The sequence below is a fragment of the Orycteropus afer genome, unplaced genomic scaffold (assembly GCF_000298275.1).
Source record: "Orycteropus afer afer isolate SDZICR_OR568_19922 unplaced genomic scaffold, OryAfe1.0 scaffold00118, whole genome shotgun sequence".
In the NCBI taxonomy this organism is placed as follows: Eukaryota; Metazoa; Chordata; class Mammalia; order Tubulidentata; family Orycteropodidae; genus Orycteropus; species Orycteropus afer.
Genome location: NW_006921705.1, coordinates 1,739,117 through 1,765,214, shown reverse-complemented (window position 1 = coordinate 1,765,214; position 26,098 = coordinate 1,739,117). Strand labels below are relative to the sequence as shown.

The 26,098-nt window shown below is 36.2% G+C and overlaps 1 protein-coding gene across 1 annotated transcript in view; it reads right to left on the bottom strand.

Annotated features, from left to right (window-relative positions):
• The window catches only part of PCDH15 (protocadherin related 15), a 1,158,626-nt gene that overhangs the window by 228,309 nt on the left and 904,219 nt on the right, over nt 1-26,098 (bottom strand). The window contains exon 25 of the mRNA XM_007944018.2: nt 8,628-8,737. Coding sequence (XP_007942209.1) covers nt 8,628-8,737 — 110 coding nt within the window. The remainder of the gene's footprint in view (nt 1-8,627; nt 8,738-26,098) is intronic.

Below are 26,098 nucleotides of genomic sequence, written 5' to 3'. Positions count from 1 at the left end.
TATTTTGACTCTTGTGGGCTTTATTTAATTTTCTTCAACTTCAGCTTGAAGTTGCATATGTGCAATTGATGGTCTGTGCCATAGTCAATCCCCTGGCTTTGTTCTGATTGATGATATTGAGCTTCTCCATCACCTCTTTCTGCAGATGTCATCTATTTAATCCCTGTGTATTCCATCTGGTATGGCCCATATGTATAGCCAGCATTTAGGTTGTTGAAAAAAGGTATTTGCAATGAATAAGTGGTTGGTAGTGAAAAATTCTATCACTGTGATTTCCAGTGTCCTTTCTATCACTAAGACTTTATTTTCCAACAACGTATGGTTGTTTTCAACTTTTGCATTCCAATTACCAGTAACTATCAATACATCTTGATTGTATGTCCAGTAAATTTCAAACTGCATAAGTTGGTAAAAATCTTGAATTTCTTCATCTTTGGCTTTAGTGGTTTATGTGTAAATTTGAATAATAATAATATTAACTGGTCTTCCTTGTAGGCATATGTATATTAATTGTCTTATCACTGATAGCATTGTACTTCATGATAGATCTTCACATGTTCTTTTTGATGATGAATGTGATGTCATTCTTCTTCAATTTGTCATTCCCAGCATTGAAGACTGTATGATTGTGCAATTCAGAATGGCCAATATACATCCATTTATGGTTCCTAATGCCTAGGATAATGACTGTTGTGCATTCCATTTTATTTTTGACCGTTTCCAATTTTTCTAGATTCATACTCTGTACATTCCACATTCCAATTATTAATGAACATCTGCAGGTGTGTCTTCTCACTTTGAGTTCTGCCACAATACCAAAGGAAGGTCCCTAAAATTTTACTCCATCTACATCATTTACTCTTTTAGGAAGAAGTGCCTTCCAGCCTGATGGGCTCATCTTTTATCATTATATCAAACAATATTTCTGTGCTATTAATAAGGTTCCTAATGCTCTTTTTTTTTTTTTCCAGAAATAGACCTGGTAATTTCCTTCTTCCCAGTCAGACTTTTAGTCTAGAATGTCTGCTGAAACTTGACCACCATGAGTTACTGTGCTGATATTTGAATACCATTGGCATTGCTTCCAGCATTACAACAACATGAAAGCCACCACAGTTTGACAAACTGACAGACAAGTGGTGGGTATTAATGATATTGTTTGATGTTTTCCAGATTTTACTGGATCATCTTTCTTTGTAATTGGCAGAAATTAGTATCTCTCAGTTTGTTGACCAGGTAGCAGTCTTCCAAATCTCTTGGCACAGATGAGCGAATGCTTCCAGCATTGCAACCATTTGTTGAATTATCTCAATGGGTGTTCTACTGATTCCTAGAGATTTGCTTCTCACCAATGCCTTCAGTGCTGCTTGTGTTTCTTCCTTCAATACCATAGGTCCTTGATCATATACTATCTCCTAAATGGATGAATACTGACCAATTCATTTTGGTACAATGAATTGCAAAATAGTACAAAGGTACAAGCATACCTTGGAACATACTGCTGGTTCAGTTTCAGGCCACCACAAAAAAGTGAACAGCATATTAAAGCTAATTGCATGAATTTCTTGGTTTTCTAAGGTACATAAAATTTGTGTTTATACAATTAAATCTAATAAGTGTGTGGTGGTGTTATGAAAAAGTTTGAAATTTTATGAAAATTACTGAAATGTGACCCAGAGATACTAAGTGAACACATGCTCTTGGAAAAATGGTGTCAAAAGACCTACTTAGTGTGGGGCTGCCAAAAACTTTCCATTTGTAAAAAATGCATCATCTACAAAGTACAAAAAGTAAAACACAACAACAAGGTATGCTGTGTTCCTATAAAATCCTTCCATATTGCTACACAAAGCTTGAATTTTTTTCTTCAGTTCTTTCCATTTGAGCAATGCCAAGCATATTCTACTCTTTTGCTTTTTTAACACTAGGTCTTTCACATTTAATTATAGTACTTTTACTTTGTTTTCTCAAATTGTCCTTTGAAATCTTCTGTTCCGCACTTTTACTTCAGCATTTCTTCCTTTTCTTTAGCTACTCTCTGTTCAAGAGCAAGTTTCAGAATAACTTCTGGCATCCAATTTGGTCTTTTCTTTTTCCCCCTTTCTTTTTTATGATATTTTGCTTATTTCATGTATAGTGTCCTTGGTGTCATGTCACTCATCTGGTCTTCAGTTATTATGTTTAATGTGTCAAATCTATTCTTGAGATGGTCTGTAAACTCAGGTGAGATATACTGAAGTTTGAAGGTTAGATGCAATGGACTTGTTTTTATTTTCCTCCACTTCAATTTGAAGTTGCACATGAGCAATTGGTTAGGAGTTTTGATGGCATAGTGCCTAAGGCATTTGACTGCTAACCAGAAGGTCACTCTTCAGAAGGAAGGTTGGGCAATCTATTTCCGTAGTGATACCATCTTGGAAATTCAAGAAGGGATCGCTATGAGTGGGATCCCACTAGATGGCAATGAGTTTGTTTGTTTGCTTTTTTTTTTCTTTAAATGAGTAATTGATGGTCTGTTCCACAGCTGGCCCCAGGCCTTGTTCTGATGATGATATTGAGCTTATTCATCACCTTTTTTTCACACAGGTGTTGTTGTTGTTGTGTGCCATCAAGTCGGGCCCAACTCATAGCGACCCCTCCTTGGGTTTCCGAGGCAGTATCACTACGGAAGTAGATTGCCCCCTCTTCCTTCCAAGGAGTGGCTGGTGGGTTTGAATCGCCAGCCTTCTGGTTAGCAGTCAAGTGCTGTAGCCACTATGCTACCAGAGCTCCCTTCACACAGGTAGTTGATTTAATTTCTGTGTATTCCATTCAGTGAGGTCCATGTGTATTGTCACTGTTAATGTTTATGAAAAATGGTATTTGTAATGAAAGTGTCATTGGTCTCACAAAATACTATTATGTGATCTCTGGAGTCTTCTATGTCATTGTTTTTATAAAGATGGCCATATTTTTGAACGATGAATCTTTCTTCTTTGTTTCCAAATTTCACATTGCTATCACCAATGCATTTTTATTGCATGTTTGATCAATTTCAGGCTGTAGGTATTGGTAAAGATATTCAATTTATTCATTTTTAGTATTAGAGGTTGCTGCATAATTTTGGTAATAGTTGTACTAATTGGTGTTCCTTGTAGGTGTATGCATATTATCTTATCACTGACAGAAGAGATCTTCAGCTGCTCTTTTTGATGATGCATATGACATCATTCCTCTTCAATTTTTTCATTCTTGGCACAGTAGATCATATGTTTGTCCAATTCAAAATGGACAATATCAGTCCATTTCAGCTCACTTATGCTTAGGGTATAAATCTCTAAGGATTTCATTTCATTTTTTACAACTTCCGATTTTCCTAAATTCGTACTTTGTACTTCCATGTTCCAATTATTAATGAATGTTTGCAGCTACTCCTTCTTATTTTCAGTTGTGGCACATCAGCAAATGAAGGTCCCAAAAGCTTTACTCTAATCATGTCATTAAGGTTGATTTTACTTTGAGGAGGCAGCTCTTTCTCAGCCATATTTTGTGTGTCTTATAATGCAAGGGCTCATCTTCTGGCACTATATGAGACCTTGTTCCATTGCTATTAATAAGGTTTTACATATATATGTGTGTGTGTGTGTGTGTGTGTGTGTGTGTGTGTATAGGAGCTCTGGTAGCATAGTGGTTAAGGCACTTGACAGCTAATCAGAAGGCTGGCAGTTCAAACCCACCAGCCACTCCTTGGAAGGAAGGGTTGGGCAATCTACTTCCATAGTGATACTGCCTCAGAAACCCAAGGAGGGGTTGCTATGAGTTGGGTCTGACTTGAGTGCACATAACAACAACAACAACATATATATATATATATAATGGTAGATGACCTGATCCTTGTTCTGGAAACTCTGCTGAAAACTATTCACCATGAGTAACTCTATTTATATTTAAAATATCAGTGGGAAATCTTCCAGCTTTATAGAAACATGCAACACACCATAATATGTTGTGGACAGACAACTCTTAGTTGCTCTTTAATTTTATGTTTAAATTTGTCCTTATTTTCAATTATTGAACTAATCCCTACTCAAAAAAAAAAAAAATTCTTCCTCACAATCACTTCACTTGGTGAATGTGCAGCTTTTAAATCACTGAAAAGATTTAGAGTTTTTCTTGCACTAAACAAAACAAAACAAAAACTTCACTGCCAAAGAGTCAGTTTTAACTCACAGCGACCCCCTTGGGTTTCCAAGGCCTAAGTCTTTATGGAAGTAGATTGACAAGTCTTCCTTTCGTGGAGTGCCTGCTGAGTTTTAACTGCCAACTTTCTGGTTAGCAGTTAAATACCTTACAGTAAGGCTAAATAAGAACTTTATGCACCTGTTCTGACTCACCTAAAACTTCTATAAGAAACAGGAATGGATCTTTTTGTAACCCAGGGACTACCTGTATTCTAGAATCTGAAGTCCTTTGTGGTCTAAACAATTTCTTGTTGTTGTTGTTATTTCTGCTTATAGTTTCTTTTTTCTTGTACTTTAAGTGATTTTTTTATTATGAGTTTGTATTTGTTTAGAGATAATCTATGGGAAACTTAAGTGTGTAAGCAGGGAAAGTTTTATATTTGCTTCATGTGGAAAGGGCATGAGGACAGTGTCTGCTATCCTCTGACTTCACAGGGGGAAGAAGTATCAAGATCAGCAGCCCAAGGCAGATTCTTATTTTATTTTATTTTTTTTATTAGGATTTGGGTGAAGATTTACAGAGTAAATTCACTTTTCATACAGCAGTTCACATATACTTTGTCTCATGTCATTGACCAAAATTTACAATGCAGCAGCTCCCCTCCCACTTCCTCCCTATAGTTACCTCCTCCCAGTGTCCATCCCTTCATACTCTTCTGCACCCTGAGCTATCTCCCTGTGCATAAGCAGCCCTTCCTTCTCCCATGATTGTTCTCTCCAGGGCGTGTGTCTACTTGAGGTAAATGTTTAACTCACATGCCTGTACTTTGTTTGGCTGGAAACCACAGTTGTGGGTTCAGTTCCAGACCTGAAGGGCAGCTAGGAGCCATAGTCTCAGTGGTTACACCAGGCTCCATTGGACCAGCAAACCTGGTCCCCCCCTTCTTTTTTTTTTTTTTTTTGCCTCCAAATGATTTTGAGTTTTGTACCACATTGTTCTCCCTCTTTATGCAGGATCTCCTACATCCCTTCCAAGTGGATGGCAGTGGTAGCTGGGCACCATCTAGTTCTTCTGGTCTCATAGTTGTATAGGTTGCAGATCGGATGGTGTACCAAGTCGCTAGGACTGATTGTTTCCATTAATTTTGGTTTTCTTCTTTCTTCTTGACCAGATTCTTATTAAGTGGAGGTCAGACATGCCATGCCACTGCTCTTCACATTTTTTTTTTTTTTTTAACCAGTTCTGACACCAACTGTCCCTCCTATCATACTCTCTACTTCTCTGCTAGATTCAATAATTTGCTGCAATGGCCACACAGAACTCACAGACAATACTAATGATCATGGGTTTATTAGAAAAGTAAATTGTACACAGGTTACACACAATTCAGGATCAGGAACGTTCAGGATACAGTTCTTTGATCAGATTGTTTTTTGATCAGAACAGCCTCCCCTCATTCATGGCCAAAGGCAGGTTTCTCTCTGGCCCTTAGCTCCTCACCCTGACCTCTACCCTGCAAGGTCAAGTGTTACAAAGATCTTTTACCTCAGCAAATAGGTGCCTGAAGCACCCTACTCTGCCAGGAAGCCTCCTGCCTGAAGGCATGGAGGTTTTTCTCTCCATGGTCTGCTAAGCCCACCACTATGTCTTGTGGCTTTGTCTTGGTTCTGCTGGATCTGTTGCCACCATTTCTCTGCTGCCGCGTCTTGCCATGTTTCTCTGTCTCCAGCGTCTCTCTCCTGTCTCAGCAGTACCTTTCCCTGTCTTCTGGGTCAAGGAGGTTCAGCACAGGGATCTTGGGTACAAAAGATGTGCTCCAATCCTGGCTCTTCTATCTTGATTGTAGTCAGATCTTCCCTTTTCATCTCTGGGATGATCATTTTAAGCCTAGCAGGGTGGCAAAACTTAACAATCCCCACATTAGGGGGATTTATATCATTATTTATATTATTAGCAAGCTATCTAATCCCCTTGGTGGGCCACAAGCATCTCACATTGGCATAGCACCACCCAGTCTTCTGGTGGGAGTCACAAAGACCATGGCTCAAAGAGCCATATTAAATAGTTCACTGTACCACACTTCATTTGGAAACTAGAAATACTAGTAACTGGATCTACTGTAGCCCTTTTCATGTTCTTAACTTAATGTAGGAGTCTCAGTTCTACTCCATGACCATGAAGGGAGCCCAAAGTTTAGGTTTACTTTCACATAACATTCTCCTTTCTGTGAATTTGACTTTCAATTGCCTTGGAGATACTAAAATTATCATTTTTACAATTTGAAAATATTTTGTATACTATTTTGTTTGAAGTGCAATTTCCCACTCTTCCCTTTATATTTATTCTAATCAAGTTTTTGTCCCATTATTCAAACAAAATTGATTTTGTTTCATGACTTCTATATGAAAAAATCTAATGGTCAATTTCTACAGATATTTTACATTATACAGAGTATTTCATACTTGCTGTTTCCCCTCTGGTGGCATAGTGCCTAAGGCATTTGCCTGCTAACTGAAGGCCACTAGCCACTCCTCAGAAGGAAGACTGGGCAATCCACTTCTGTAGAAATACAGCCTCAGATACCCAAGGAAGGGTCACTACGAGTCAGAATCGACTTGACAGCAGCAAGAGAGAGAGATTTCCCTTCCTGAAACATACTCTTTCTTGGATTCTTAGATTCAGGTTTTTTTTTTTTTAGCTTACACTTAAGGTGAACATATAATTTATTATATACATTGAAACACATAGGATAGTAAATATGAGAACTATTTATAATTGTACCAGAACAACAAACATAAACAAAGGCTTTCTAGAAGGAATGTTTGCCTGTTACAATTTTTATATTCTCATGCCCTGGCTGTGTATGTGGGCAAAGATTTGTCTGTTTTGTTCTCTGCTATGTAAGAGCTTAGAATAGGTAAGTAGTAGATGATAGAAAAATGTTTGTTAAAAGAGTAAGTAAATCAGTGAATCAAATATAAAATAGTCATGGTGGTGAGAAAGAGAAGCATAACTACTTTTGCTTTCTTCAAGGCAGAGAAGAAATAGAATCACAGAGAGAAGAAACCTGGATACACAGAGAAATTATACCATTGAGAGTTAAAAAGAAGTTTACAAGAAAAAAGAAATTTAGTGATATACTGAGGGAGAAGGCCTACCAGCAGAAGGAGAAATGCAGGGCTATAAGAAAATAAAATGTGAGTACTTGCTGCAGGGGAGCAATGTATAGCAAATTTTAGTCAATGAAACAGATGCAAAAGATCTTTATAATTTCCTTGCAACCTGCTTAAGAGCATTGACATTTATTTAGTAAATATTTAATATTCATTCACTTATTGAATTTTTATTAACTATTTATTTATTAATTATTTATTAACTATTCCTTGAGACTTATGTTAGGCCATGCAACCAATCCAAAGGGCACTTAGACAGCATCTAACGTGTGGGTGATAGGTGAAACAAAGATTTAATGAGTAAGACTGAGCTAGGAATTTAATATCAGAGGCTAGCAAACTTATATATTCTTAGTAAGACATTATTTCTAGACAAAAATCAAATTATATATATACTATGTTTATTTATAATCATTAAGTTAATTGAATACCTAATTTTACTATTTGAGAAACTGTATTAAATATGCAATACACATGACTTTAAGGAGTCTAGGTGGTACAGTCAGTAAGCACTTAGCTGCTAACTGAAAAGTTGATGGTTTAAACCCACCAGCCACTCTGCAGAAGAAAAATGTGGCAGTCTGTTTCTGTAAAGATTTGCAGCCTTGGAAACACTATGGGCAGTTTTACTCTGTCCTATATGGGAGCTCTGGTAGCATAGTGGCTAAAGCACTTGACTGCTAACCAGAAGGCTGGTGGTTCAAACCCACCAGCCACTCCTTGGAAGGAAGGTTGGGCAATCCTACTTCCGTGGTGATACTGCCTCGGAAACCCAAGGAGGGGTCGCTATGAGTCGGGGCCGACTCTACGGCACATAATAACAACAACAACAACATAGGGTCACTATGAATCAGAATCAACTGGGCAACGAGTTTATTTTTACTTTACCATGAATGTGGATCTTTTCGTATTGTCATTTATGATCCAAAAATTTCTTTAGGACTTGGCAAAGGTTTGACTGGAAGTGTAATGGATGGTACAGAACAGTGTGGAAAATAATTATGATCAAAAGCTGAAAGTAGGATGTCTGAAATGTTGTCATCACAATATTCCTCAATAAGGGGAATATTTCCAAAAGTGAAAAATGTACTATTTCCTTGTGGGAGGGGGAAAAATGCCTGTTATTAACAACTCACTTTTACTTTGCTTAAGAATATATAGTTACCATTACATTTAAGATGGACATATTTTTTTATTGGAAAGAGAATGGTAAATACTAATCCAATCTAAAATTAATTACAAACCAAAATTTATTGCCTTATAGTATAGACACAGACTAAAGAATCTACTCACCCTCTTCATTTCCTGAAACAATGGAGTACACAATACTCTGATTGATGGCAGCAGCAGAAATTACACCAACTGTGGTCCCTTTGGTTGCAAGTTCACTTACTGGAGGAGGTCTGCAGATTTAGAGAAGATGATTTATTTCTTATGGTCCATTTTTCCATGATAGGGTTTTGATAATACAACACAATTTTAAAGTGTTATATGCATATGTGTATATAATATACACACATTGACACACCAATTTAAGGTGCTAGTCCCAATAAAGGAGCTCTGGTAGCGTAGTGCCTAAGGCACTTGACTGTTAACCAGAAGGCTGGCGGTTCAAACCCACCAGCCACTCCTCGGAAGGAAGATTGGGCAATCCTACTTCCATAGTGATACTGCCTCGGAAACCCAAGGAGGGGTCGCTATGAGTCGGGGCTGACTTGACAGCAAATAACAACAACAACAACAACAACACAGTCCCAATAAGGTAAGTTCAAAACCATGCAAATGTTCTCGGTTAACAGTCATACCATCTACATTATTCTTAATTTAAGATGAAGTATACTGCTATTCTATTATCTGCCAAATGTTATACACAATTCTATTCACTTGTTTCTAAAAGACCATCTGGATTGAAAGCAATAGATACATACCATTGGTTTCCTAAACTTGTTAAAATAAAATGTTGCTCTTGTGTTGTTAATATATTAAAGCAAATGGTTCCAGATGTCTCTTTCTAGTCCTTATTTTCGCCCAACTGTATATCTCTAACTGTACAAAAAATATTTGAATGGATGACTTCTCACAACATTTAACCACTTTTATTGTTATTATTACCTCATTTACTTAACCACAATAACGCTATATCCTTAGTACTATAACATTGTTATGGATTAAATTATTCCCCTAAAAAGGGTATGTTAAATTTCCTGTCCCTGTAACCAGTGAATATGGCCATGCTTGGGGAACTAGAGTTTTCTTTGCAGGTGTTATCAGATAAGTTAACAAATAAATCATACCAGTGTGGGGTAGGTCCTAATACTAACCCCTTTTGAGTGATATCTTAAAAAAGAGAAAAATAGTGAAGCAGAGACACAGAGAGAAGACATCATGTGCGGCTCCATCTACAGGCTATGGAAGGCAAAAAAAAAAAAAAAAAAAAAAAAAAAACCAACACTCAGGACTTCTAAAAACTGAAGGAGACAAGGCAGGGTCTCCCATTAGAGCCAACAGAAAGAGATCACAGCCCTGCCAATACCCTGAATCCAGACTTCTAACCTCAGAACAAAGAGCTCTGGTGGTGTAGTGCCTAAGGCATTTGACTGCTAACCAGAAGGCTGGAGGTTCAAACCCACCAGTCACTCCTCAGAAGGAAGGCTGGGCAATCTACTTAGTGATACTGCCTTGCAACCCAAGGAGGGGTAGCTATGAGTTGGGTCCGACTCAACAGCACATAACAACAACAACAACCTCAGAACTGTGAGAAATAAATTTCTGTTCTTTAATGCTACCCACTGTTTGGTGTTTTGTTACAGCAGCCCTAGGATACTAAGACAGGTATATATCCAATTTAAAAATATGTTTTCAAAGGCACATTGTTTTATTACCAAAATTTCAATTCTATTTTAAAATGTTGGTCTCTATAACTAACCTAACTTTATCTTCACAAAGTAAAGTAAAACAATCTCCTTTTTATAATTTATGTTAGTTTATGTCAGCCAGGTCTAATAGAATTAGAAAATTATTAGATAGAAAGTTTTCATAATATCTCTGGATATTTTTTCCAAGTCTCTCTGTTGACTCCACCTGGTTTCTGTAAGCTTTAGCTTCTGTTCTCCGGATGGTAAGACAAATCCTATTGCCATTTCTTTCACATGGCATTTTCCTTCAATACTTTTTTGGTATTACCCTTTGTTTTTATCACTATCCTCTCAGTTCTTCTAATCTGGATTATAATATATAGTTATTTTGTACCTTTAATGAATAATTTTGTACAAATTCTGAACTACCAATAGGCTTTGAAAACTTAATTATATATGTCCCATTTACAAACATTTTATTCAAATTGCTATATTTTTGCTACTGTCATCCATATGCTTGACTGACTAAATTGCTTAAATATAAAAACCGAACTTACTATCATCAAGTCAATTCTAACTCAGAGAGAGTCCAATAGGATTTTCAAGGCTGTAAATCTTTTTTTATTGTTTTGACTTTTATCATGGTGAAAACATACACAACAAGACATTTGTCAACATAACAACTTCCACATTTACAGCTCAGGGACACTAATGACATTTTTCATGTTGTGCCACCATTATTGCTATCCTTTTCCAAAATATTCCACCACCATTAGCATAAACTCAATGTCCTGCAAACAAAAGCTTCCCCTTTTCCCCAAACTCCCACCCCAGGTAACCACTAATAATCACTAATAATCTTTTGTGTGTATATATATATATATATATATATATATATATATATACACATATATCCCCCCAGCCTATCTAGGAATTTTCCCTCCCCTCCATTCCCATCTCTGGTAACCAACAAGAAAGTTTTCTTCCATGTATAAACCTTTCCTCAACTTTTTTACAATAGTGAACTAATACAATATTTGTCCTTTTGTGACTGACTTATTTCACTCAGCATAATGTCCTCCAAGTTCACTTATGTTATGTGGTATTTTGTAGGTTCTACATTATTCTTTAGGGTTGCATAGTATTTTGTCATATATATATATATATATATACCACAATTTGTTTATCCATTCCTCAGTTGATGGACATTTAGGTTGTTTCCATCTCTTTGCTATTGTGAATAGTGCTACAATAAACATGGATGTGCATGTATCTATTTGTGTCCTACCTCTCAATTCTTGAGGATATAAACCTACTAACGGGCTTGCTGCATCAAATGGTATTTCTATTTCCAACTTTTGAAGGAATTGCCATACTGCTTTCCACAATGGTTGTACCATTTTATAGTCCCACCAGCCGCATATGACAGCCCCAATCTCTCCATATCCTCTCCAGCATTTGTTATTTTCTGTCCTGTTGAACTTTGATATTAATGCTGGGGTGAGATGGTATCTCATGTTTTTTTTTTTTGATTTGCAAGAATGATCACAAACATTTCTTCATTTGTTGCCTGCCTGAGTATCTTCTTTGGTGAAGTGTCTTTTCATGTCTTCTGCCCATTTTTTAATTGGATTGTTTGTCTTTTTGATGTTGAGGTGTTGGAGTTTTCTATAAATTTTAGAGATAGGTCTGATTTGTCATTGCCAAATATTTTTTCTCATTCTGTAGGTTCTCTTTTTACTCTTTTGGAGAAGTCTTCTGATACACATAAGAATTTAATTTTTCATAAGGTTCCAATCATCTAGTTTATTTTCCACTGTTTGTGCATCTTGGATTATGCTTGATAGTCTATTTATGCCATAAATCAGGGTCTCTGGGTTTGGCCCTATTTTTTATTTGATGAACTTTTTAGGTTTAGGTTTCACATTTAAGTCTTTGACCCATTTGGGTTTAGGTTTTGTGTATGATTTGAGATACGGATATTGTTTCAGTTTTCTGCAAAGAGATATCCAATTTTGCCAGCACCGTTTGTGAAAGAAATTATCTCTTCCCCATTTAAGGACTTCAGCCCTTTGTCAAAGATCAGCTGACCATAGGTGGTTGGATCTATTTCTGGGTTCCTACTTCTGTTCCACTGATCTATGTGTCTGTCACTATGCCAGTAACAGGCTGTTTACACTACTGTGACTAGTGAGATCTGGGAGTGTAAGATCTCTTACTTTGTTTTTCTTCTTCAGTAGTGCTTTACTTATCCGAGGTCTCTTTCCTTTCCATATAAAATTAGTGATTGGTTTCTCTGTGTCTTTAAAGAATGTGGATGGAATCTGGATTGGGATTGCATTGAATATTGAATGTATAGATTGCTTTGGGTAGTATTGACCTTTTCACAATGTTCAATCTTCCTATCCATGAGGATGTTCTTCCATTTATGTAGATTTCTTATAGTTTCTTGAAGTAGCATTTTGTAGTTTTCTTTGTATAGATCTTTTGTGTTCCTGGTAAGATTTATTCCCAAGTATCTCATCTTTTTGGTAGCTGTTATAAGTGGTATTGATTTCCTTATGAGAAACCTCTTTCGAGGGCTGTAAACCTTTATGGAAGCAGGCTGCCTCATCTCTCTCCTACATAGCAGCTAGAGACTTTGTACTGCTGAGACTTTTGGTTAGCAGCCCAATGCCTTAACCACAGTGCCACCAGAACTCCTTTACTTAAATATAAAGAATATAATATAAACATATAAAGATATAAAATATAAATATATGTGTGTTTATATTTATATTTTATTGTTACAAATATTGCTTTTTGTTTCTTATTGTTACAATAATTTTTTATTGTTATAATAATATATTTTATTGTTACAAATATTGTTACAAATTCTCTAGCACCTAATGATGACTACTATATTTGATGCATTGTTAGTAACTAGTTTCACACTGAAAAATAAGAACCAACTTATAATTGAGCATTTTTTTTTAATGAAAAATATCAGGTTAATATTCACTAATTCACTCATTCACTCATTTTCCCACCAGCATCTTTTCTGTTTTCTTTTGATAACAGCATCCAAATATTAATTTGGATATCCATGCCACTTCCATTATCATTATAAATGGTTTGGCTAGAGCTTAAATAAGCCACAGTATGAACGTGATAATATTATCTATCTCTGGCCAATGGTGCATTTCATAGTTTCCCTACTGTTTATGTTTGGGCATATATCACATGTGAAACCTGTGAGAGTTTCTCCCCAGGGTATAGTAACATTTAGAAAAAAGCTTTTTTTTTTTCCCTAGAATTTTAATTCTGGCACTGTACAAGAAGGATTTTTCTGATAATAATACCAGGACAAATGAAAGAAGGACTGCTGTTGTTAGGTGCTGTTAATTGGTCTCCAATTCATAGTAACCCTATGTATAATGGAATGAAATATTACCCATTCTTAACCATCCTCTCAATAGTATGTTTGAGCTCATTCTTGACACCCGCCGTGTTCATCCATCTCATTGAGGGTCGACCTCTTTTTCACTGACTCTGTTACCTTACCAAGCACGATGTCCTTCTTGAGCAACTGATCCCTTCTGATAACATGTCCAGAGTAAGGGAGACAAAGTCTTGCCATCCACAACACTTGGAATGAGCTTTTAAATAGAGCAGTACCTATTTTTTTTTTGTCTAAGATTCTTATAATTTCCAATCAAATGGGTCTCAAATAATTTAAAAAGCACCTGGTTAGAAAAAGATATACTTGCCTAAGTAGACCTCTCCAAAGTAAAAAATCACAAACATCACAGTTTTATTTGTTTTCACAGTGTTGTTTCAGTGAAATAAGAATGATTTTGCCATTTTGAATCTAAAGTGATAGTAGTCTACTGAAAAAGTAAAAAAAAAATTACAAAAGTGTCCCAGATTTAGTTTTGATGGGCTGTTCTGATTATGAATAGATCAATGTTGTGTAATATTTTAAATTATAATGAAATATAAAGACTATTTGTACTTGGCATGTTGCTTAGTGGTTGACTATGATGATTATGAAATCATTAGGCCTGGAAAGAGTTATTTTAGAGAGATATGGAAACATAGTGTGGTAGAAAGTCTCTAAGGTGGCCCTCAATTATCCCTATTTCTTGGCATTCATCCTTTTGTGTAATTTCATCCTCCTGAGTGAGAGGTAGGATCTGTGACTTGCTTCTAACCAATAGAATATGGCAAACATTATATCACTCCACTGATTACATTGCATAAGATTATAACTGCCTTCTTGCCAGCAGACTCTACTCACTATCTCTCTTACTTGTTTTATTAAAACCACTACCATATGGAGTGGTCCACCTTGCAAGGAACTGAAGGTAACTTGTGACCAACAGCCAGCAAGGAACCAAGACCCTCAATTCAACATACCATAAGGAAATGAAACTTGCAAACACATAGGGTTGAATTGGCCTCTTCCCCAGTAGATTCTGAGATGAGAACCCCATGTTGTCAGCACCTTGATTAGAACCTTGTGAGAGACTGTGAAGCAGAGGACATAGTAAAGCCATGTTTGGATCCTTGACTCACAGAAAGTGCTGCATAATGAATGAGTGTTGTTTAAGCCATTAATTTTGTGATAATATTGTTATGCAGCAATAGGTCACAGATATACATGAAGTGAACACAGCAGCAATAAATTGTTGATATATTGTAAGTCAGGTTACATACAACTTACTAAAAATTTTGATGTAAGAAAAATATATTTTTCAGTGTTAAATTTCAAAAACAGAATTTCACTTTTTTGAAGTGCACATTCCTTAAATTGTATACTTGTCTATCTTATTACAATATGAAATAAGAACTAAATTTTGTACTTTCTATAATCAATATATTTCTTGTCTTTATAAAATATAGAAATGTGATGTCTGCAGCCAATGAAATTTTAGCCTTAACATTAGAAGCATACCATCAACTATTTTAAATATTAAGAAAATTATTTAGTGCACATTTTTACTACCTTAATTGCAAAATCAGAATGGAAATAATTAATTCTAGGAAAAGTAACTGATATAATTTAGGAAGCAATTTAAAGTCTCCCACTAAATTTAAGCATACCACTAAAAGCATTTAAAATTCTATTTGTTAGTAAATGTTTACAACAGATTTACTTCAAGACAAAATATCTCCTTATTAACCTTTGTCTTGTTCCATCACATTTTTTACTACCAGAATCAAAATACACTATAAAAATGCAATTTTCTCCTTGCTAGAATTAATGAACCTCTATGATAATGAGCACTGGATTACAACATTTAAATTATTTTCTATTTATTGCCAGTCAGGACCCATTTTATTTTTATTTAATGCCCTGGAAAAATATCAGTTACAAGATTGGGGCAAATTACATAGTCTGTTTGGAGTCATACATAACTTGAGTATAAAATGAAGGAATTGGTGTAAATCAGGATCCATAAAACCAACCACACAAAGAAGCTAGAAAATTAAGAAAACTGAATAAAGTGGGCTGGGCATAGACAAATAGAAGTGTAAATGTAGGTAACTAAATTTCAAATGGGTAACTGCTATGCAGTAGTGCATGTCTAGTTTGATTCTTCAGTTAAAATAGGGAATTTAAGTATTTAAATATCTATAAACTTTTAAGGAGCTATGGTGGTGTAGTGTCTAAGACATTTGACTGCTAACCAGCAGGCTATTGGTTCAAACCCACCAGGCACTCTTTGGAAGGAAGACTGGGCAATCTACTTCCATAGTGATACTGCCTCAGAAACCCAAGGAGCAATCACTGTGAGTCGAACCCGACTGGACAGCAGTGGGTTTGTTTGGTATGAACTTTTAAGTTGTGGTGACCGATGTTATTTTCCTTTTTTAATGATTAGCTGGTTAGGTTTGGCCCACGGACTGCCAGTTCATGATTTTTTAGATAACGTACCTGTAATGCAATTTCGGTTCTGTCACTCTGAATCTGATACAATGTGATTTAATTTTTCCCTTCATTTGAGTTAATAAAAACCTATTGTGTAATTTCAGAAGCAACAAAATGATAGCCAAATAAAGGATTCCTAGAAGCTTTCTTTTTAATAAATATTTTCTTCCACTATTAAGTAATATACCTGCAATCCATCCATTTTGTAATAAATAATGCCTCATACTTTTTCTTGCCAATTTAACTTTATTTTTGCTAATTTAACTTCTCAATACCTAATTTAAAATCAATAATTACCGAATGTCTTAAATTCAAATTTCAATTTTCTATGCTAAATACATTGCTGATAAAATTGCCAAAAAAAGCACTTTTCCATAAGAGGGGCACTTGAAACAGGGATCAATAACAGAACTAAATAGCTTCACTGATGAGGCCTTAGATTTAAGAGATCACTGGATTCCCATTCCCTGGATAAGGATTGCTGAGAGCATGCAAAAGGAAATTGTTATGTCTTTGAAAGAGACGGACCTTTAACCCTGGAGAGACTGATGGTTTCATATTTTTAAAATGGTCTTCAAGCAAAGCCTTCACCAAACGCTCTTTCACAAGACTACGTCTGAACTGGATTTGATGTCCATGTGTTCTGACACATATTCTTGATGACCATGCTGGTTACTCTTTATGCACCAAGAGCAATATTTGGGGCTTATTTAATATATTTCTTTTTAATTCTCCAGTTTGATAAAAATTCCAAAATTATCAATTAATACTTTAATAGAAGCCTAAACAATGTTTAAATACATATAAAAAACTATTATAATAAATATAATAGTTTAAATAATAATATTTAAATTTTATTAGCCCATTTATTTTAATACCTTCAATGTAGTTACCTACCCTAAAATCTTACATGGAAAACAACTGTATTTTACTAAGAAGGAAATTTGTCAAAATTACCACAAATTCATTAATTGTTTAACAATAATTTTTGAAGATGAAGTGTGTCCTAAAGAAATAATCTGGTACAGAATTTATATTTTCCTTTTGAAGATATAAACTATTCATAGATATTAGTTTAACATTTTTAATTTTTTTAAAAATAGAGATTACAATAAATCTCTTTTAATTAAATGCATTGTGACATATCTGAGTTGTCTTAATAATGACTATGCTAAAACAACAGAATTTGCAGTCTAAATGGGAGATCTAGTCTTTTACAGTATAAACAGAAAAAGCAATTATTACACAATTTAAAATCTACTTTTATTGTCGGGTTCAAGAGGTAACAATAAAAGTAAATGTTATATGCATGGAATAAAGTTCCTAATTATTTTAAATGCCATGCAGTTTAGGATTATAAAAGTATTTGTAAATAGATGCAATAAAGTTTCACTGACATTCAGTCTGGCTCTATTGCTTTCTTTGTACTGAGAGACAAATCTAATTTATTTTGACATGTTTGAATTCAATATATTTGCAAATCAGTACCAATTAAGAAACTGTTTTTATATCTGCTATGAAGGAATTTAATGAAGATGGGTTGGGGGATGGAAAAAAAAAACACTGGAACTCTTACTATTTGTAACCTTGGAATAATTGCATCAGAGTGATCTAATTTAATGTATTTAACTAAGAAAAACAGTTTAAAAAAGACATGAATCAGGAGACCAACACCAGTTCTGCCAGGATTCTTAAGATGGATTATAGATAAGAAAATTAATACAGGATCAAATGCTTAGACACTGCTTTTTACATCTCTTTTAAAGAATGGTTACTATCACTAACAGTTTTGCTTTAGATTGTTTCTTTTCAGACCCATGGTGTATCTTCCCTTCGAAGATTTGGAAACTGAAGACCATAGTAGTAACACTCCCTCAGGTTCATAAAACTATGAAAGATAGGTAAAACTGAAATCTAGACTTTTGTTATATAAATTGTTCTTCCCATTAATATAGGTTATTCAACGTCCTTTTTACTCAGTGCCACTCAAACTATAAATCCATAAGAATCAATTACAGAAACATTAACACTCTGATATTTCCTGGCATCATGCTCAAAGATTTTGATTTAGTAGGTAGAGCAGATCAGGCCCCGATATACCATTTGTAAAACTACTCCAGATAATTCAGATACCGGTGATTTGAAAATCACTCTGCTGGGGAATAATGGAGTTCTCTTTCACTGCTGCCTTGCTCCTTCATCTTTTCTTCCATTATTGATTAATATACCTGCAATCATCTGTTTTGTAATAAATAGTGCATCATAATTTTTCTTCCCAATTTAACTTTTTAACACCTAATTTTAAACAAACAGTTGTTGAATGTCTTAAATTCAAAAATTCAAATTTTTAAAGCTAGATATATTACCGATATAATTGACAAAAAAAAAAAAAAAGCAATCTTTAAACAGAAGGGACACTTGAAATATACAGGGATCAATAATGGAACTAAGCAGCTGCCTTGCTCTTTCATAGAGCTCTGGTGGTACAGTAGTTAAAGTATTCAACCATTAACCAAAAGGTTAGTGGTTCAAACCCACCAGTTGTTCTGTGGGAGAAAGATGAGGCGGTCTGCTTTTGTAAACATGTAGAGCCTTGGAAACTCTATGGGGCAGTTCTGCCCTGTCCTATAAGGTTACTATCACTTCAAAATTGACTCGATGGCAGTGGATTTGGTTTTACTCCTTCATTCTCTTCCTCACTCTTTTCATTCACCATTTTTATTCTGAAGCCTACTGCAAAGGATGCCTTTTCAAAAGACTGTTGTTGTTGTCATATGCTGTCGAGTAGGACCCAACTCATAGCGACCCCTCTTTGGGTTTTCGAGGAGGTATCACTACGGAAGTAGATTGCCCAACCTTCCTTCCGATTCAAAAGACTAGAACTAAGCTAAGGAGCTCTACTGGCATAGTGCCTAAGGCATTTAACTGTTTTTAATCACTCTCTTGATTCTGATAGGATTTGAATTCTGGCTCTGCTACTTGTTAGCCATGAAGCCTTGGGAAAATTGTTTTGCTTCCCTGATTTTATTTCTTTATCTGTAAATGGGGATTTTTTTACTTTCAGAATGTTGTTGAATGTATCAAAGACGAAATCTGTCTTTTAAAAAGCCTAGTATATAGCATTGCTGCTGCTGTTAGGTGCTGTCAAAACATTTCAACTCAGTGCAACCCTGTGGACAACAGAACAAAACACTGCCCTATCTCGCACCAGCCTCAAAATTGTCGCCATGCTTGAGCCCATCATCGCAGCCAACATGTCAATTAATCTCATTCAAGGTCTTCCCCTTTTTTGCTGACCTTTTACTTTACCAAGTATGATGTCCTTTTCCAGGGACTGCTCCTTTCTGACAGCATGACCAAAGTATGAGAGACGAAGTCTGACTATTTTCACTTCCAAGGAAAATTCCGGCTCCAAGACAGATTTGTTCTTTCTTCTAGCCATCCATGCTACATTTATTATTCTTTTTTCCAACACCACCATTTAAATGCAGCAAATCTTCAGTCTTCCTTATTCATTGTCCAGGTTTCACATGTGTATTGGTCAACTGAATATACCATGGCTTGAGTCAGGTGCACCTTAGTCTTCAGAGTGTTATTTTTGATCTTTTATACTTTAGAGAGGTCTTCGCAGCAGATTTTCCCAATGCAATATGTCATTTGATTTCTTGTCTGATGTTTCCAAGAGAACTGATAGTGGATCCAAGTAAAATGAAATCCTTGATAACTGCAATCATTTCTCCATTTATCTTGATGTTTCTTATTGGTACAATGGTGAGGATTTTTGTTTTTGTTATGTTGAGGTGTAATTATACTGTTCACCAGAAGGCTGGCGGTTCAAACCCACCAGCCACTCCTTGGAAGGAAGGTTGGGCAATCCTACTTCCGTAGTGATACTGCCTCGGAAACCCAAGGAGGGGTCGCTATGAGTCAGGGCCGACTCGATGGCAAACAACAACAACAACAATTATACTGAAAGCTATAGTCTTTGATTACCAGCAAGGGATTAAAGTCTTCTTCAATTTCCACAGCAAGATTGTGTCATCTGCATATTTCAGGTTGTTAATAAGTCTTCCTCTAATCTTGATCCCTCATTTCTCTTCATCTGGTCCAGCCTCTCAGACTATTTTCTCAGCATACAGATTCAGTAAGTTTGGCGAAAGGATAAAATCCTGATGCATACCTTTCCTGATTCTAAACAATGCAATATCCTCTTTCTCTGTTAGACTGACCTTGTGATCTATGTACAGGGTTCCACATGAGCACAATTCAGTGTTCTGGAATTTGCATTTTCCACAATGTTATCCATAATTTATTATGATTCACACAGTCAGACGACTTTGTTTAGCCTCTAAAACACATCTTTCTGGCATTCTTTCTTTTCAGCCAAAACACATCTAACATCAGCAATGATATCCCTCATTCCACACCCTCTTTCAAGGTCAGCTTAAATTTCTATCAATTCCCTGTCAATTTACTACTGCGACCATTTTTGAATTATCTTCAGCAATATTCTACGTGCATGTGTTGTTATTTATACTATTTGATAATTTCTGCATTTTTTTTTGGATCAGCTTTCTTTGGAATGGGCATAAGTACAGATCTCTTTCAGTTAGTTTGTCAGGTAGCTCTCCTCCAAATTACTTGGCACAAATGAGAGAGCACCTTCAGGGCTGCATCCCTTTGTTGAAACATTTCAATGGGTATTCTGCCAATTGTTGGAGCTTTGTTTTTCACTAGTTTCTTCAATGCAGCTTGAACTTCTTCCATCAACACCGTAGGTTCTTGAGCATATGCTACCCCCTGAAATGGTTGAACATCGATCAATTCCTTTTGCTACAGAGACTGTATATTCCTTCATCTTTTTTTTTTTTTTTTTTTGATGTTTCTTGTGTTCAATGTTTTGCCCCTAGAATCCTTCAATATTGCGACTTCAGGGTAATATTTTCTAATTTGGTTAGCAGCTTGGGAAATATTCTTTCCTTTTGATTGTCCAACTCCAATTCTTTACACATTTAATTATAGCTATTTTATTTTGATTCTCAAGCTATCTTTTAAAATTTTCTGTTAAGCTCTTTTTCTTCACCATGTCTTCCAGTACAACATACTGATCAACAAGTGGTAGAGTATATAGTATAAATTTCAACTCAAATGCACTGCCATCAAGTTGGTTCAGACTCATAGTGAATTCCATTGGGTTCCAAGGCTATAAATCTTTACCGAAGCAGACTGAGTCATCTTTCTTTTATGGAGCAGCTGGTAGGTTCGAGCCACTGACCTATTGGTTACCATCCAAATGCCTTAATCACTACACTACCAGAGTTCCTTTGTATATAGTAAATTCTCCATAAATTAATTATTCATATAATTATATTATAATCTCTGTTTTTGGAATTTTAATTTAAATACTATTATAATAATATGTGAGTTTGTACCCTAAATTGTTGTTGGGTTGTTGTTAGGTCCAGTTGGGTCATCTCTGACTCATAGCGACCCTATGTACAGCAGAATGAAGCACTGCCTGGTCCTGTGCCAACCTTATGATCCTTGCTATACATAGTGGCTAAGGCACTTGACTGCTCACCAGATGGCTGGCGGTTCAAACCCATCAGCCACTCCTCGGAAGGAAGGTTGGGCAATCCTACTTCCGTAGTGATACTGCCTCGGAAACCCAAGGAGGGGTCGCTATGAGTCAGGGCTGACTCGACGGCACATAACAACAACAACAACAACATACCTGAACCCATTGTTGTAGCCACTGTACCAATTCATCTCATTGAGGGCCTTCCCCTTCTTCGCTGACCCTCCAATTTACTAAGCATGATATCCTTCTCCAGGGAAAGGTTCCTTCTCACCACATGACCAAACTGGGTGAGAAGTCTGGCCATACTTCATTCCAAGGAGCATTCTGGCTGAACTTCTTCCAGAACATATTTGTTACTACTCTTAGCATTCTTCTCCAACACCACAACTCAAAAGCATCAAATCTTCTTTGGTCTTCCTTTTTCATTGTCCAGCTTTCACATACATAAGAGGTGATTGAAAATACCATGGTTTGGGTTAGGTTCACCTTAGTCTTCAAGGAGACATCTTTGCTCTTCATCATTTGAAAGAGATCCTTGGCAGCAGATTTGCCCAATGCAATACATCATCTGATATCTTGACTGCTGCTTCCATTGGTGTTGATTGTAGAACCAAGTTATATAAAGTCCTTGACAACTTCAATCTTTTCTCTATTTATTGTGAAGCTGTTGATTGGACCAGTTGTGAGGATATTTTTTTTAATTGAGGTGTAATCCATACTGCAGACTGTAGTTGTTAATCTTCATCAGTAAATTCTTCAAGTCATCCTCACTTTCAGCAACCAAAGTTGTGTCACCTGCATATCACAGGTTGTTAATGACTCTTCCTTCAATCCTGATGCCATGTTCTTCTTCATATAATCCAGCTACTAGGATTATTTGCTCAGTCTACAGATTGAATAAGTATGGTAAAAGGATATAACCTTGATGCATTCCCTTCTTCACTTTGAACCATGCAGTATCACCTTGTTCTATCAGAACAACAGCCTCCCGACCTATGTACAGGTTCCTCATGAGTACAATCAAGTGTTCTGGAAATCTCATTCTTCTCAAAATTATCCATAATTTGTTATGATCCACACAATCAAATGTTTTTGTATAGTCAAAACATAAGTAAACATCTTTCTGGTATTCTTTGCTTTCAGCTAAGATCCATCTGACATCAGCAATGATATTCCTTATTCCATGTCCTCTTCTGAATCCAGCTTGTATTTCTGGAAGCTCTCTGTCAATATCCTGCTGCAACGTTTTTTGAATTATCTTCAGTAAGGTTTTACTTGTGTGCGATATTAATGATATTGATTGATAATTTTCACATTCTATGGGATCACCTTTCTTTGGAATAGGTGCAAATATGGATCTCTTCCAGTCAGTTGGCCACGTAGCTGTCTTCCAAATCTCTCGGCATAGCCAAGCGACTGCCTCCAGCGCAGCATTATTTCAATCCAGAGCATTGAAATGGCTCAATGGGTATGGCATCAATTCTTGGAGCCTTGTTCTTTGCCAATTCCTTCAGTGCAGCTTTGACTTCATCCTTCAGTACCATTGGTTCTTGATCATATGCCACCTCCTGAAATGGATGAACATTGACCAATTATTTTTGATGTAGTGACTGTGTATTCCTTCCATCTTCTTTTGATGTTTCCTGCATCATTGAATATTTTGCACATAGCATCTTTCAATATTGCAACTTGAGGCTTAATTTTTTTCTTCAGTTCTTTCAGCTTGAGAAATCCAAATGTGTTCTTCACTTTTGGTTTTCTAACTCCAGATGTTTGCACATTTCATTATAGTAATTGGCTTTGTCTACTCGAGCTGCTTTTTGAAATCTGTTCAGCTCTTTTATCTCGTCATTTCCTCCATTTGTTTTAGCTACTCTCTGCTCAAGAAGTTTCAGAGTCTCTTCTGACATCCATTTTCTTCTTTTCTTGTCTTTTTAATGACCTCTTGCTTCTTCATGGATGATGTTCTTGATGTCATCCCACAATTTCTCTGTTTTTTGGTCATTGGTGTTCAATGCATCAAATCTATTCTTTAAATGGTCTCTAAATTCAGGAGGCATATCATTAAGGTCATATTTTCACTCTCATGGACTTATTTTAATTGTCTTTAACTTCAACTTGAACTTGCATATGAGCAGTTGATGATCTGTTCCATAGTCAGCTCCTGGCCTTGTTTTGGCTGAAGATACTGAACTTCCCCATCATCTCTTGCCACAGATTTAGTCAATCTGATCCCTACATATTCCATCTGGTGAAGTCCACATGTATAACTGTCACTTATGTTGCTGAAAAAAAGTATTTGCAATGAATAAGTCATTGGTCTTGCAAAATTCTATCATTTGATCTCCAGTGTTATTTCTATCACCAAAGTCATATTTTCCATCTACCAGTAACTGTTCCTTGTTTCCAACTTTTGCATTCCAGTCAGCAGTGATAATCAATACATCTTGATTGCATGTTCAGTCAGTTTCAGACTGCAGAAGTTGGTAGAAATCTTCAACTTCCTCATCTTTGGCTTTGGTAATTGGTGCATAAAATTTGCCTAATAGTAGTATTAACTGGTCTTCCTTGTAGGTATTTAGATATTATCCTATCCCTGATAGCATTGTACTTCAGGACAGATCTTGAAAGAGTCTTTTTGATGATGAATGCCACATCATTCCTCTTCTATTTATCATTCCTGGCATAGTCGTTCATCTGGTTGTCTGATTCAAAATGGCCAAAAACAGTCCATTTTAGCTCACTAATGCCTAGGATACTGGTCTTTACATGTTCCATTTTATTTTTGACAACTTCCAATTTTCCTAGATTCATACTTCATACATTTCATGTTCCAATTATTAATGGATGTTTGCATCTGTTCCTACTAATTTTGAGTTATGCTATATCAGCCAATGGAGGTCCTGAAAGCTTTACTCTACCCATATTGTTAAGGCCATCTCTACCCTATGGAATCAGCTCTTCCCCAGTCAAATTTTGAGTGCCTTCCAAATTGATGGGCTCATCTTCGGGCACTATATCAGATAATGTTTCAGGGCTATTCATAAAGTTTTCCAGTATTTTATCAGATAGCGTTTCACTGCTATTCATAAGGATTTTACTGGCCAATTTTTTGAGAAGTGGATGGCCTCTTCCTTCTTCCAAGGCTGTCTTAGCCCAGAAGCTCTGCTGAAACCTGTCCACCATGGGTAACCCTGCTGGCATTTTGTAACACTTGTGGCATATCCTGCAGCCTCACAGCAACATGTAAGCCACCACAAGATGACAAACTGACAGAAAAGTTGGTTTACCTAAATAAAAGTAGTCATAAAATATAGCACTTCAACACTTTTAATGAATATTACCTATCTTACCTAATATTATAAAGTATATCTTATGCACTCCTATTTTCCCTCTTAGGTTCTCAAGTATATGTTAATTTTATGTGTATCATAGGGAAAATATTTTTCTTTGTATTACTTTTACAGCCTTACATCCACAGGTAATTTTGTTATAATTAAGAAACAACTGCCTTGGTTAGAGCTTTGTTTTGGTACCTAGTACCACTCTGACAGGAATATACCACAAATTGGATGGATTAATAAACAAAAGTTTATTCTTTTACAATTCTGGAGGTTAGAAGTCTGAGTTCAAAGTGCCAGGGGGCTGAGTTCAAAGTGCTCTAGGGGCTGGGTGAAAATCACTCAACCTTGGACTTCAGCTCTTCCTCTTGCTCCTGGTCCACTGAAGCTGTAGGCTTTTCTTCACTCAGGGAGCTGCTGGCTGCTGAGGCTGACAAACCCAAGGTCAACAGGTAAAAAGGCACAATCCCAGTATTACCAAACAACATGGCAGGCTAGTAATTCAAGTCCATAGTAAGTCCTAAGATTGGCAGGGCATAGCAGGCTGCTAAAAATGGCTTGGCTATATGCAGGGTTCAAGTGTGCCAAAAAGCTAGAAACCTTCCTTAAAGTTGTCTGTTATACACTGGAAGAAGACCACATTCCTAAAACAGCTATTCAGCTGCTCCAGTGGACTTCACCATGGAGTTAATTACCAATCTTACCATGGAGAATGACTACATCCAGCTGCCTAACCACTCAACCAGGCCCAGCCAAGTTGACAGACAACCTTATCTACCACAAGCTTGATATAGGTAGAGGTTGACTGAAACTTAAAAACAATAAATAAAATTAAATCAGTTAAAATTCAAGATGTTATTCATAGCGGCGTAATCCTTCATCACTAAATATTTATTGAACATGTACTATGTGGGTGCCTGGCACGTACTAGCCAACCTCCTCCTCCCAAATAAAAAAGAAAGGAAAAAAAAAAAAAACCAAAATGGATGTCAGAAGAGACTCTGAAACTTGCTCTTGAAAGGAGAGTAGCTAAAGCGAAGGGAAGAAGAAAGAAAAGGGCAAATAATAGTAAT